Here is a 13,188-nt window from a genome sequence, read left to right on the forward strand (position 1 = left end):
CTAAACAATCTTATTATATATCAATATTTTGTGGAAAACCTTATTTTCTCAGTTAGAAATGCTTTATTACAATCAAGTTAAGTACTTATGCATGATTACATTTCTTTATTTTAAAAAAAAGCTATCTCTAACATTTTCTTCTATTACAGTTTATGGCAAGTTGGAATAGATTATTTAGATTATTGTTCAGTATTTGGCAGGTGAGTTGAAAGATATGTTCTCTTTTTGAACTGGAGGTCAAAGGTTACAGCTTATGCAGAGGTGTAGCTCACCGCCTGTAAATAATGTGGTAGCTTTAAGTTAGGTTTTTAAAAGAAAATGTATTCCCACAAATACCTGTGGAGTTTATTGTTGCAGCAAATATATGTTTGCTAGAAATTTGGATATATCCTCTTATCAATGGTCATGCAAAAAGTGTCAAAGGAATAGTTCTTTGATATATGAATAATGCAATTTTCAATGTTGGAATACTAAAGAATACGTTAATTGCAATACAAGAAAAATGAAAAAAATAATTATTAGCATCCTTATAAAGAAAATGTTATTTTATAGAGGATAATGATTTTAATATATTTTATCATTCAAGTAAAAGAGATTTGCTGATATTTGTGTTTATTTGTAGAACGTACATAACACAGTTTATAAATCATATGTCTCTAGACAATGAAAAGAAAGCTCATAAACTACTACATATATGTGAAGAAAGGAATATGCAGGAAGAAGGTGAGAAATAGATTTAGTTAATATTGTGAATATTGTAAACTCTAAAATTACATTTTACGTTTACTATATTGTAAAGTATTTTATAAGAATGTAAATTGTAGAAAAAGCCATGTTAATAAGAATCAACTAATTATCATTTGTTTGTTTGTTCAAATGACATGATGATAAAACTATATTTGTTTACTATTATATAGTTCAGACAATCTGTAAAGTTATGGGGATGAAGAGTTTAAGAAGAGGTAAATTAGGAGCAGCATTATCGTGGTTTTTACGATCAAGGGTGTGTAATATTAAATATTCAAACTTTTTTATGCAATAGAATATCCCATTTCTGTTTAGTTTAAATGAAAATGAAATGGGGGTTTAGGGTCCGAACTTCTTTTCTACAACAACCAGGCTAATAAAGACAAGCATTCACCATGGAGAGTGGTATGAGGGGAATTTTTGCCTGGCTGGCAATGCTACGGCCTACTCTTATTTCGAATTCCATCTGTCAAGGGTTCTTTTACATGTACACCAACTTGTACACACAACTTACAATCGAATGACTAGACTGTTCCTCCGTTGCTAGACCCTTCTTCCTGCACCACTGAAAAGGGGAAACCAAGCTGGAAAATCCTGAGATACTTTCTTGCCTTCCTCACTGAACCACTGTTGCTCCCTGTTTAGTTTAAATTTGAAATATAGGTGTTACAGATAATATTTTATATTTATTTAGGATGTGACAGCTACAAGTAAATTAACAGAAAGGTAAATGAAATGTATTTTCTATTAAATTTGTTATTACAGTAGTTGATGTAATAACTGCTTGTGTGCTTAATTTTTATTTTTTTTTTTTTTCAAACAATATTTTCAAAAATTGAAAGGGATTGAGGTACAGGCATGGCCTATATGACCTCTCGCATAAATCATTTATGAACATTATATGTGCTAATTAATGAAAATTCAAATATTTCTGGTTCAATCATCATTGTCTGTTATCCTTATATGCACAACATATTTATCAACAACTGAAAGTTTTCTTTTAATAATATTAACTTTTAGTTTTAAAAAATTATACAGATTAATAATTACCTGTTTTAATATTATACAGATTGATAATGGAGTACAGTAAAACGGGTCAATTTGAATATACAGATATATTAGACAATCTCGGACCAGCCATGTTTCTAAGCAACAGATTAACATTTTTAGGTATTATAACATTTACTTTATTAGCATAATTTGAATCTTTCATTTAGATTTTGATTCCTAAAATGTGTTTCTTTGGGTTATCAAATTTTACTTATTAGGGGTAATTTATGTGTGGCTAATAAAGTAAGTCTGATACATTATTCAGAAAGAATACATTGGCCTGCACAAAAAAAAAACATTGAAAGTTTGAATTTAGAGAGGAGCACTGTCTCGGCATAATTGCATAAGGATTATATGTCAAACCCAAAGTGGGTGTTAAGTCTCAATTCCTTCACCCCTTCACCCCCCCCCCCCCCCCCCCCCCTGTGTTTTGAAACAATAACACTCTGCCATCCATTTTATCTGCTATAGAAGTGCAAAATGTAGACATGAAAATAAAATGTAATTTGTATAAAATGTTCTGCTGATGCTTAAAATACAATTTATGGTTATATTTACAGTAAAATACAGAGAATTCCACAAATTATATGAAAGTGGTGAAACAAATAAAGCAGCATCTTTATTATTATCTTTATTGGAAGCCAGATTAGCTCCTAGAACGTAAGTTGAATTTGTTTTAGCTATATTATACGTCCTATTGTAATGCTAGCTACTTTACCATGTTCCATAATGACCGAATTGGACTGTTTTATGTTTTCAATATTATAAGGATATCTGGATGATCTTGACTCAACTAGATTGTAAAAGTCAATGTTGAGGTTGGAATGTCTGATACTGCCTACTGGCAGTCTTAGAAAAGGATATAAGAGATTTTCGATAGAAAAGGATATAAGAGATTTTCGATAGAAAAGTCATTCAAGTGTGCTGTCAGAAACATCAAATAAAGATCAACATTCAACATTTATGGAGCATTTTGAGTTCCAGCATGTCAAAGATTTAATATTCAGGAGACTTGAGCAAACATATTGGAGACTTCAAAATCCAAAATGGGTTTTCTACTACCAAACCACTCTTATGCCTGATTAAAGAATCTGACAGCATACTAGGATGTATTCATTAATTGTGTGGTGTAAATAATACATAAAATATATTTTGATTTTATTTCAGTTTCTGGATAACACTGTTTAAAGATGCTACACCGCTTCTTGAATCAGAAAAGGTATTTATTTGCTGTTGTATTCCAGTTTTGAAGATTCAATTCCATATAGATTAAACATAATTGTCAAGATAAATATTTTTATTTTAAATTATCTGTACAAATTGATGTAAATCTTTCAAATTTTTTTAGTATGGATGAATAAATATAGTGCAATTTATTTTCTGCTTTTTTAAGGTTATTTTTAATAGTGGTCAGACATATGTTTTAATGCATTGTTTAGAAGAATTGAGACATGAATTAGATGCTAAAACAGATATATCACAAGTGAGTTCTTAAAGGCTTTTAACTTTACTCTTTGTCAAACAGTTTTTTTGTGTGCCTGAATCTAGTGTGCACACTTAACCTTGATGAGCAAAAAAAAAATGTTCCTATCAACACCTTTGTTAAGAGTGTTGCTCAGTAAAAAAGCAGAAGCAAAATTAATGTTCCATTCTAAATTTTTATATAGTTTTTCTTGATGACTAGTTATGTTTGGAAAAAAAAAATATACCAAACTCCAAAAACATTTCAGAAATCCATTTGTCAATCTGATTAATAAAATACAGATCTATATTTCGTTTCATTTTTTTATGCTTTTGATGGCCTACACTACATGAAGATCTGACAGGTTGTAGTGGGAGGTCGTGTCAGAGGTCATATGAGCGGTTTTTGACCCTATGACGTCAAACATTGATTAATCAACCAGCGTTGACGCTTCTAGTGGTTTACCCACAGTTCTGTGCACAGGACGCCAAGAACTCGGCATAACACTATTAACAGACAGCTTCATTGTCTAATCCCTCACATTAACCTGAATGCAGCTTATATAACGACTCTTCCAGATTCTAGTGTAGTGAAGACAAGTCAAATAAAATTTTGAACAAAAAAAACGAAACGAACAGGATCCGTGTTTTAATCCGATTGTCTGATACCTAAATTTACATTTCTCAATCTCTGACCCTTTAACAGGGAGAGACATTTTTGTTTCTCATGATACACAGACAAAATGACGTAAATCATAGTTATAATTGTATAGCACATGGTCATAGACCATTATTAAAATCTGACTTTCTTTGATAAGTATAAGGTCACAATGTTGAAATTCTTGTTAGCAAAAAAGTGGTGGAAATGATATCAATAATTGCTGCCAGTAATAATTAATAACTGTTGATGACAGATAACAATTAGCACTAAATAGTCCTTATATGGCTGAATTTTGCCAAAGCCTGAATTTTGTGCAAGACTGAATTTTATGCAAGACTGGTTTTAGTTTTATCCAACGAAAATACAATTTTTATTTATATTCACTTTCCCCATTCAATATCAACTGTTAATTGTTTATTTACAGAAATTAACAGATATGGAAAAGGATAAATTGGATTTGCTTCAACTATGTTTAACAAGAAATTTATCAAAGGCTATTAAAGCTGAAGGTACAGTTAAAACATCTTGACAATCCTGTTATTGTGCTATAATTGATTATGTGAAATAAGCTATATTTTGTTATTGTGAAACTTGACTATAAGATCATATTGTGTGACCCAGAAACTGAAAGACATTATAATTTGTGAAAACAATGGAATTTTAAACTGGATTTCATATAACATGATACAAAGCATTTCACTGCCAAAACAATTCATTGAAAGAATCAAATCCTTTGTTAGAATCTACTGTTGTTGTATTATGTATATTGTAATCATGTTGTACAATTGTAAAATATAAAATAAAAAATCTGTATATTTCTACTTGTTTATTCTGTTGTCAATAATAACACAATTTATTGATGTTGTAATATACAATATGAACACTAATGTGATGCATTAGTAAAATTTATATTAAAAATATTACTGTGGTAAAAGTAATACCCAAAAGTGTGAACAACTAAAGAAATTAAGGCACTTATTAAAAGAATACAAAAAGGATAGATTGAGTTTCCCTACACTGCTAAATACCCCTACGTGAAAGAGAATTGTTGAAATAAACATGTACCCAAATAACCCAGTTTGTGTTGAGTGCATGTTAAACCTTATTTCTCTCTCACAACAACTGTTCATAAAACAAAGGGAAAATTGTTTTGTAAAAGTTTTTACAGATTTACAATGCAGGGTACTATTAAAATGGGTTCATCTGTCTATCCATCTCACTTTTTGGAACATAATTATTCTGCTTCTAATTCAGGTAGAATGATGCTTTTGGACGTTATAACTTTGATTCTAATTGAGTGATAGTGATGAAACTTGGTGCATTGTTTCATTGCATCAACAATGAGAAATGACTTAGGTTAAGTAGAGTGATAAGTAAATTGAATGCTCAGTGCTTTATTAAAATATAAATGTAAATACAAGTAACTAATGGGTATCACCTATTTATTTTAGAATCGAGGCTTCAAACATTGGCCTCACTTTTAGCTTATTTTGGTATATTAATTAGAGATTGGCTTTAAGATTTAACCAAGAAAAGAAAAAAAATTGACTAAGAAAGCTATTTGTGAATTGGATCTTGTAACTAGGTTTGTAATTGTTGCAATTAATCTCTTTGCTATAACTTGATCCATCAACACATAAACAGACTTTATATACTAAATATATATACCGGTATTTATAAGCACACAACTTTTTCGGTTTCAGCAAAATATGAAAGGTTTGATTTGTTTCAAAGATAACTTATAAGATGAGATATTTTGAGTACTGTATATTATACTCAAAATAAACAGAGTAAAAGAACATTCTTTTGCTGAACACAAATTAAATATGAGTAAGGGCATGGTTCAATAACATTGATGAATAGACAGAACATCCATAAATACAGAACACAGTTGTAACAATTAATCACACATAACAAAATACAATAAACAAAATTATGTTACAAGAGAATGAACATAAATAAATATTATATAAAGTAGTTAAAAGAATTCTGAATTTGAACAATAATCAGTTAGTAACAAACCATTAACTGGATTGAATCATCAAGGAATGTATATTGATTCTAAACGCATAATATAATATAAAAAGAACAATTAATCATATAGGGCTAGCACTTTGGCAGTCTTTGTTAAATGGTAAAAAATATAATTTTAATTTGACTAAAAGTCTACAGTTACAGTTTCACACACAGTCTGACAAAGTACCTTACTCAAATATGGTCAGTGCTGATCTTTTCGATAATAAGGAGCATCTAAGATTATTTTAAATATGGTATATAAATAATGTCCCTTTCTTTATCTAATTGTTTATTAATTTTTCAGCAATAATTATTTAAATATAACTGAATACAATAAAGATAATATATGCAGACCCTGTAACTAAACGTTACTAGAACAACATATGGTGTAGATATTAAAATTATATATATATATATATATCGGTAAATAAACTATAAAACAATGCTATCATCATTGTCTGGTTATAATATGATTAACAGTAACAAAACCAATACAACATGCAGACCATATTAATACCAAAATAATCCATATTTTATGTTTAAATGGCGAACAGTGACTTTTATAGTCATGACCACTGGTGCACACCTCATCTTTTCTAGCGTAATAAACCAATAGAGCTGGTATAACATATTGTATTCCTGCTCCAGCATAAGAACCCGTAATACCAACTAAAATTTCAACCTGATTCGTTCCAAATGCGATGGCCACGGAAGGTAGAAGGGCTAACAAAGGAAATAATAAATTGTGAACTGCCCAGTTGGTTTCTCTTTCTGGAGATGAGAACATAGTTTGTAGATTATTACGTAGAGTTATAGATATAATAGGAAAGTTTGTGCTTAGTGTAAATACAGGAAATAGTGCTAAAAAGTACTGAATAAATTTAATATTCGTAACAGAATTTGTCTCACAGTTAACATTGAAAAAATTCAATGTATAGAGATCTTCAAGGGTTGCAAATGCAAAAATACCCGTAAATGATAACAATGCATAGAATATGAGAATACATAGATAATCTACACCTAATACTTTATATAAACTGGATTTATCTTTGATTGGCGTTATAAGTGACGGTAAGGAATGGTGGCACATGAAGGAATACACACAGACGCCAAATAAATTTGGTATTCCTGCAAGGTTTCCTACGGCAGGACGTCCTTTACCTTCTCCATTACTTAATTTCATGACTGCTAATACTATCATGATTCCAAAAGCTATTTTAAAAAAAGAGAAAATTTAATTACAATATTATAATCTTGTCTTTTAATATTAAGCAAACAGCCATTCATTTCCATTTTGTCTGTTTAAGGGTATTATATAATTCTTTAATCTTGAATAGATTCATCTTTACAATAAGGCTATCAATAGCATTAGCCAACTGCATGGCACACCATCATTAAAAATGATAGAATCTTGAAAGAAAGTACTAGTTGTCCAGGTCAATTGATTCATAAACTTTACACTATGAAAGATGAATAAATAAAAAAAAATCCAATAAATAGTAACTGACTCACCAAGCCATCTAAAAATTGTTGTTATGATCTGTAAGTATTTGGTTTTCTGTACATTAAAAAATGTAAATGGTCCCAAACAAACTAGAAATATTGCCTATAAATAGAAAGGAGTGTCTTAACTTGATTTTATTACTCCTTTAACTTACCGTAATTATATCAACCTATCCATAATATCATGTATAATGTATTGAACGTTAACTTTGTAATAAACAACAACATAATATAATTCATTCAAATTATTTCTAAATTAAAGAATTGACATCAAGCATTTAAACTTTACAATGATTTTATGATTTAAAGGGAATATTAAATGGTGTAATATAAAGTATATAGGAATGAATTTAATAATTATGCTAATTTATTGAATTTCTCTTTAAACTGTGTCTTGAATTCATTTGGAACAGTCTAAAAATCTATCCTGAATTACAGGGATAGGTGCTTTCAAATTTAGCAACTGTTTCAGTTTAATTTCAGTTTAACTTGATTTGAATAAATATACACTAGGATACTGTCATCCAGATAATAATGGATGGACTGTGGACAACAGATGAAGTCTTTGTGTCAAGTGTTTCCTGAGTTCATGATATGCACTTGTAATTGGTGAAATTGTTTTTGGTTCAATAGACAATGGAAGTACAGGTCATTGACCTAATATGGTTTTATAACATAAGAGATCAATACTTATTGAAGAGTGAAGAGTATTGATGTGTTTAATAAAAAAGATTGAATAATGTATTGATAATAAATCAGTTGTTGTTTATGACTGAAGTAGATATGGGTGAGAGCTTTATGCATGATCAAAGTAGGTAATACATAGACTTTTTGACTTCCACATTTGGAAGATTGACCATTTGGTTTCCTACATGTCATGTATTGCAAACAGACAAACAAACCTTTTCTTTTATAAATTTATACATTTAAAACTCACCACAAACATTCTATAGACATTCATCCTTGTTATATTACTGTTATCCCAACATAAATCATCTTCACTTAATGTTTTATTGCAATCTGTATTATTAGCTAATCTATATGTACTGAAATTACAATATAAATAATTAATAAATAAGTGTTATGAAAAACAAATTACTTTTTATGAAAGATTAAGACAGAATATTTTATTTCTAAATGAAGGCACTTGAAAACATTGGGTTAGTTGAAAATGGAACAAATTAAACTTTCTATGTTTAAAAGCACTGAAATGTCAACTAATAGCCAGCAATACATGTATTGCTGCGTTAAATACTTGTCATGCCAGTAGTAGTGTTAAAAATACTTTAGTATAGTAAAAGTTACATACACCTTTAGTATAGTAAAAGTTACATACACCTTTAGTAAAAGTTACATACACCTTTAGTATAGTAAAAGTTACATACACCTTTAGTATAGTGAAAGTTACATGAACCTATAGTATAGAGAAAGTTATATATGCCTTAAAGTATATTGAAAGTTATATACACCTTAAGTATAGTGAAAGGAATTGAGATTAATATCTTGTCTACACAATATTTGTGAAAGTTTATGACTATGGTAACATGGTTTTTGCTGTGGTCAGGCTGGGGGGAGAATTTTGCCTGGGCAGCAATATTTCTGACTACACTTCATCAAATTCAAACTATCGGCGGTTCTTTTATGTGCATGTCAATGTCTTGACATCGACCTAAGTTTTACAAATTACTTGTCCGGTATACTTATGTTCCACTCAACCCATCCGGGGATTCAAACCCAGGACATTCTAGTCAAAAGTCATGTGTCCTTACAGCTGAGCTACCACAATCCCCTACTTTAGTATATTATGTGCATTACCAAATTTTACAGTTGACTAGATCAATGATTCCCACTAAGAAAATGGGTAAAACCATGTAACTCCAGTTGAGTATTCACAGGTGTCTACTGGTAAGTTCATAGCTATAATGTTTTTCTTTATTTAGTTTGAGTCACTTTATGTGCCTATGACTAGTCTGTGTCTACGGTTGTATGCCGTCTATGACTTGCCATGTTTATATTTTGCAAAATTCAAATATTTTTCATATATATTTAGCCAGGTTTGCTGTCGGCATAAAAAAGCTTGAGAACCACTGGACTATATCATGACTGATGTCGTAGTGGTAAACTCACCATGATACATCCCTAAGTGATTTGGGTACAGCAGCAGCATATATAGATAAATCTCCATATAAATAAATAACTATACAAGCATAGAATAACTTCTCTCCAACTAAATCATAAAAATAAACAAATAGAAAATAAATTCATTTCAAAATGCAATATACTATGTTTTACCTTCAAATATAATATTTCTTAGGAAACATCAAATCAAATATGGAAAGTGGCTTAACCTTACAATACATAAATTAAATAGTCAACATTTGTTTCAGATTTTCTTTAACTTAAAACCTTTTGTGATTGTTTGCTACAATAAGTGAGTTTTTAAATATGGTGCATTCACTGCATTGTAATATATAGTACATAATACTATTAACATACTATTACTGAACCTGGTATAGTCTCAGTAATATTTATAAATAGAAGTATAATGATGTAAATATCACAAACCTTTGTTGAAAAATATCTCTGCCATTCTTCCCTATAAGTGTAAGTCAAAAGAAAAAGTATCTTTTAATAGAGTCAACCTATTCATTTACAAAACAAAGATCTGTTATTATAGCCTTAAAGGGATACATGTTGATTTCTTTGTTAGTTTGTTTATTTCTTATATGGTTATATTTCTATTGAATTCTAATATTCATTTATGTTAAATTGGTTAAGTATGCTTAATTGGTTAAGTATGCTAAATTGGTTAAGTATGCTGAATTGGTTAAGAATGCTAAATTGGTTAAAAAATGCATTGCCTGTAGCTGGACTACTAGACTTTAGAATGTACACGATTTACACACTTGTAGTTTACAGTTTACTTACCAATTCAATCTTCTGTGTAATATCAAATACATTGCTACCATCTACAATATAAAATAGGTTTCTTATTAATTTTCAAAAAACAAAAAACAAACAGAAGTACATATTTGACTTGATACCACTTTACATTTGCATAACAATTTTTTTTATTTTTTGAAATAATGTTCACCTTGTATTGATCTTCTTGCTCCAAGAAGAGGGGAAGATACCCCATCTATTTCATTTAAACCAAGCTGAAATAAAACAAATACAATCCCCATTAAGAATAAGAAAAAAAAACCAAGACTTGGGTGGGGTTTTTTTTGTTGGGGGTATTAAAAAAAAACTTTAAAAGTTAAAGTTCCAACAGGACCCCATCTATTTCATTTAAACCAAGCTGAAATAAAACAAATACAATCCCCAATTAAGAATAAGAAAAAAAAAACCAAGACTTGGGTGGGGGTTTTTTTGTTGGGGGTATTAAAAAAAAACTTTAAAAGTTAAAGTTCCAACAGGACCCCATCTATTTCATTTAAACCAAGCTGAAATAAAACAAATACAATCCCCATTAAGAATAAGACAAAAAACAAGACTTGGGTGGGTTTTTTTTTTGTTGGGGGTATTAAAAAAAAACTTTAAAAGTTAAAGTTCCAACAGGACAAGGAGAGAAAAAAGGTCAATAATGTTTTGATGTTATATAAAACTTATAGATGGCTTCTAACTGTGCCGGTTTAAAGCTCTGCTGGTCCTAAGGCACATTTTGATAGGTGGCCTGAAAATACAGATATTTTTGGTTCACCGATAAAAGGAAGAAAGTTAAATTTAACAGAAAATTTATGACAAAAAAATTCATAACCATTTTTTTTGATAGTACTGTATATAAGATTACAGTAGCTAGATTACAACTTTTTTTTCTTTATTTTTTGGGGCCTGGATTTAGGACATGCCTTATTTGCTTAATGGTAAAACCGCCACTGGCTTCTAATACATAAATGTGAGCAAAGAGTTTATAATCTATCTACTCACAAAACAGCTGGTTTGAAAAGTTGAAAATGTAGCAATATTGTATAAGCTTACCTTTACTTTTGCATATTTTTCTTTGGCATTTGCAACTGACATGGCTTCAGCAACAAAAGTAACAGTTATGAAACTTAAGAAAAAAAAATACAAAATTTGTAGGCTTTGATTTATTTATATAATTACAGTCATTTGTTTACAATTACAGACACCAATCAAAATGGCCCACATATCTGACCACTTTTTAAAGTATAATTTGTGAACTATGGTGATTATGTGAGTTAATAAATAGTTTTTGATAAAATATTCAACATGAACAATATCGTCACGTCTTTTTATACCTAATCCTAAATCTAAAATAAATTCAACCAAACCCACCAAAGGAGGATCTTGTAGAGTTTTATATTTAAAACAAATTCTAAAAATCAATTACAGATTTAAAAAAATGAGTAATAGTATAAAAGATTACCTTGTCAATGCCAGAAATATGACTAGGATTAAACTAACTAGCCATCCAGCACTATGAAATGCTGCAGGCATAGTCAGAGCTCCTGTACCAACTATTAAATTGAACACATAAATAACACCCACCTAAATAATAGTAAATTGATATAAAAAAAATTAAAATTATTTCTGTGGTCAAATCAAAATCTCAAATCACACGACTATTAAAAAAATATAACTCCTATCCAAACTACACAAATTCTCTCAAACACTATAACCATATAAATAACACTTACTGTACAATATTTTATTGAGAAAAACAAACATAATATAGAGCTAGGCCTGACAAGTTGTACTTTCCAATGAATATTATTATAAATCTTTATTTCATTTCCCCTACGGCCCGGTACCGGTACTGTATTATAAATCTTTTTATATTTAATTACACAAACTACACAAATTCTCTCAAACACTATAACCATATAAATAACACTTACTGTACAATATTTTATTGAGAAAAACAAACATAATATAGAGCTAGGCCTGACAAGTTGTACTTTCCAATGAATATTATTATAAATCTTTATTTCATTTCCCCTACGGCCCGGTACCGGTACTGTATTATAAATCTTTTTATATTTAATTTTCAGGTCGGTGTTGTAAATCTTTATTTATTTAATTTCAGAATTCTAAATCTCAGAAAAGTAAAAAAAAAAGTTCAGTATTATAAATTTTTATTTTATGATCAGTAGTGGAATACCGCGTTTTATCAGTGAAATAAAAGTGTTATTCTACTGGCTAGTTGTATTTACCTAAAATGATTGTAAAATCATAAAATAAATAGAACATTTAAATTGTCGTTTAGTCGTGGCATTCGTGAAAATATAAGTTTTCTTGCTTCTCGATGAAATAAAATATGTTATTCACTCTAAAACAACAAATATCCTCTATGTATTTATTAATATTAATTTGTGCCTTGGGCCTTGTCAATTTTCAATGTTCAACTAAATAAAGAGAAAAGATTCTTATTGAAAATAAAATAAAAACATAATTACCAATGTGGAATATTGTGTACCACTTTCGGTTGTTTCGTCTGCCATTTTTTATATAATGAAATAAACACATGTACACAATCCAATGAACATCTGATGTATTATTTTAATCCATTTGACCACACACTCATGTGGCTGTCAACTTCCCTACCATCATGTTTACAGTCCTTACCACATGACAGATCATGTGATCACTAATTTTACTAAGGCTAGGGTCGGGTGTGGACTACAGCTGCGTTCATGTTTTTTTTTTAAGATAGGAAATGTTAATTTGTTTTATTGGCCATTGTGACAGTGTTCTGCGCTATTCTATAGACCTAGTCCTTACTTTTT

The 13,188-nt window shown here is 29.6% G+C and overlaps 2 protein-coding genes across 3 annotated transcripts in view; one reads left to right on the forward strand and one right to left on the reverse strand.

The window, feature by feature from the left end:
• Window positions 1-4,740, forward strand: part of LOC126812392 (nuclear pore complex protein Nup85) — a 38,437-nt gene extending 33,697 nt beyond the window's left edge. For both annotated transcript variants that reach the window (XM_056099173.1, XM_050538768.2), the window contains exons 14-22: window positions 150-200; window positions 623-723; window positions 918-1,003; window positions 1,442-1,473; window positions 1,817-1,917; window positions 2,358-2,457; window positions 2,965-3,016; window positions 3,191-3,280; window positions 4,344-4,740. In XM_056099173.1, the coding sequence (XP_055955148.1) occupies window positions 150-200; window positions 623-723; window positions 918-1,003; window positions 1,442-1,473; window positions 1,817-1,917; window positions 2,358-2,457; window positions 2,965-3,016; window positions 3,191-3,280; window positions 4,344-4,448 (718 nt within the window). In that variant the 3' untranslated portion in view covers window positions 4,449-4,740. The remainder of the gene's footprint in view (window positions 1-149; window positions 201-622; window positions 724-917; window positions 1,004-1,441; window positions 1,474-1,816; window positions 1,918-2,357; window positions 2,458-2,964; window positions 3,017-3,190; window positions 3,281-4,343) is intronic.
• LOC126812393 (transmembrane protein 104) lies at window positions 4,727-13,097 on the reverse strand. The gene is made up of 10 exons (XM_050538769.2): window positions 12,859-13,097; window positions 11,829-11,950; window positions 11,420-11,492; window positions 10,533-10,596; window positions 10,367-10,407; window positions 10,004-10,034; window positions 9,566-9,665; window positions 8,376-8,484; window positions 7,448-7,541; window positions 4,727-7,147 (listed from the first exon to the last, which is right to left on the reverse strand). Exons 1-10 carry the CDS (start codon window positions 12,901-12,903, stop codon window positions 6,387-6,389), a joined length of 1,440 nt encoding a protein of 479 aa, XP_050394726.1. The 5' UTR covers window positions 12,904-13,097; the 3' UTR covers window positions 4,727-6,386.
• Between the last annotated feature and the right edge of the window lie 91 nt (window positions 13,098-13,188).

This window comes from Patella vulgata, chromosome 2, assembly GCF_932274485.2.
Source record: "Patella vulgata chromosome 2, xgPatVulg1.2, whole genome shotgun sequence".
NCBI lineage: Eukaryota > Metazoa > Mollusca > Gastropoda > Patellidae > Patella > Patella vulgata.

What these genes read in the sequence shown, in the direction of transcription:
- LOC126812393 (XM_050538769.2), bottom strand. Translation starts at nt 12,903, where the DNA reads ATGGCAGACGAAACAACCGAAAGTGGTACACAATATTCCACATTG. An exon ending in GTACACAATATTCCACATTG is followed by an intron (nt 11,951 to 12,858) that starts GTAATTATGTTT and finishes ACTATTATTTAG; the next exon opens with GTGGGTGTTATTTATGTGTT. An exon ending in ATATTTCTGGCATTGACAAG is followed by an intron (nt 11,493 to 11,828) that starts GTAATCTTTTAT and finishes TTTTTTCTTAAG; the next exon opens with TTTCATAACTGTTACTTTTG.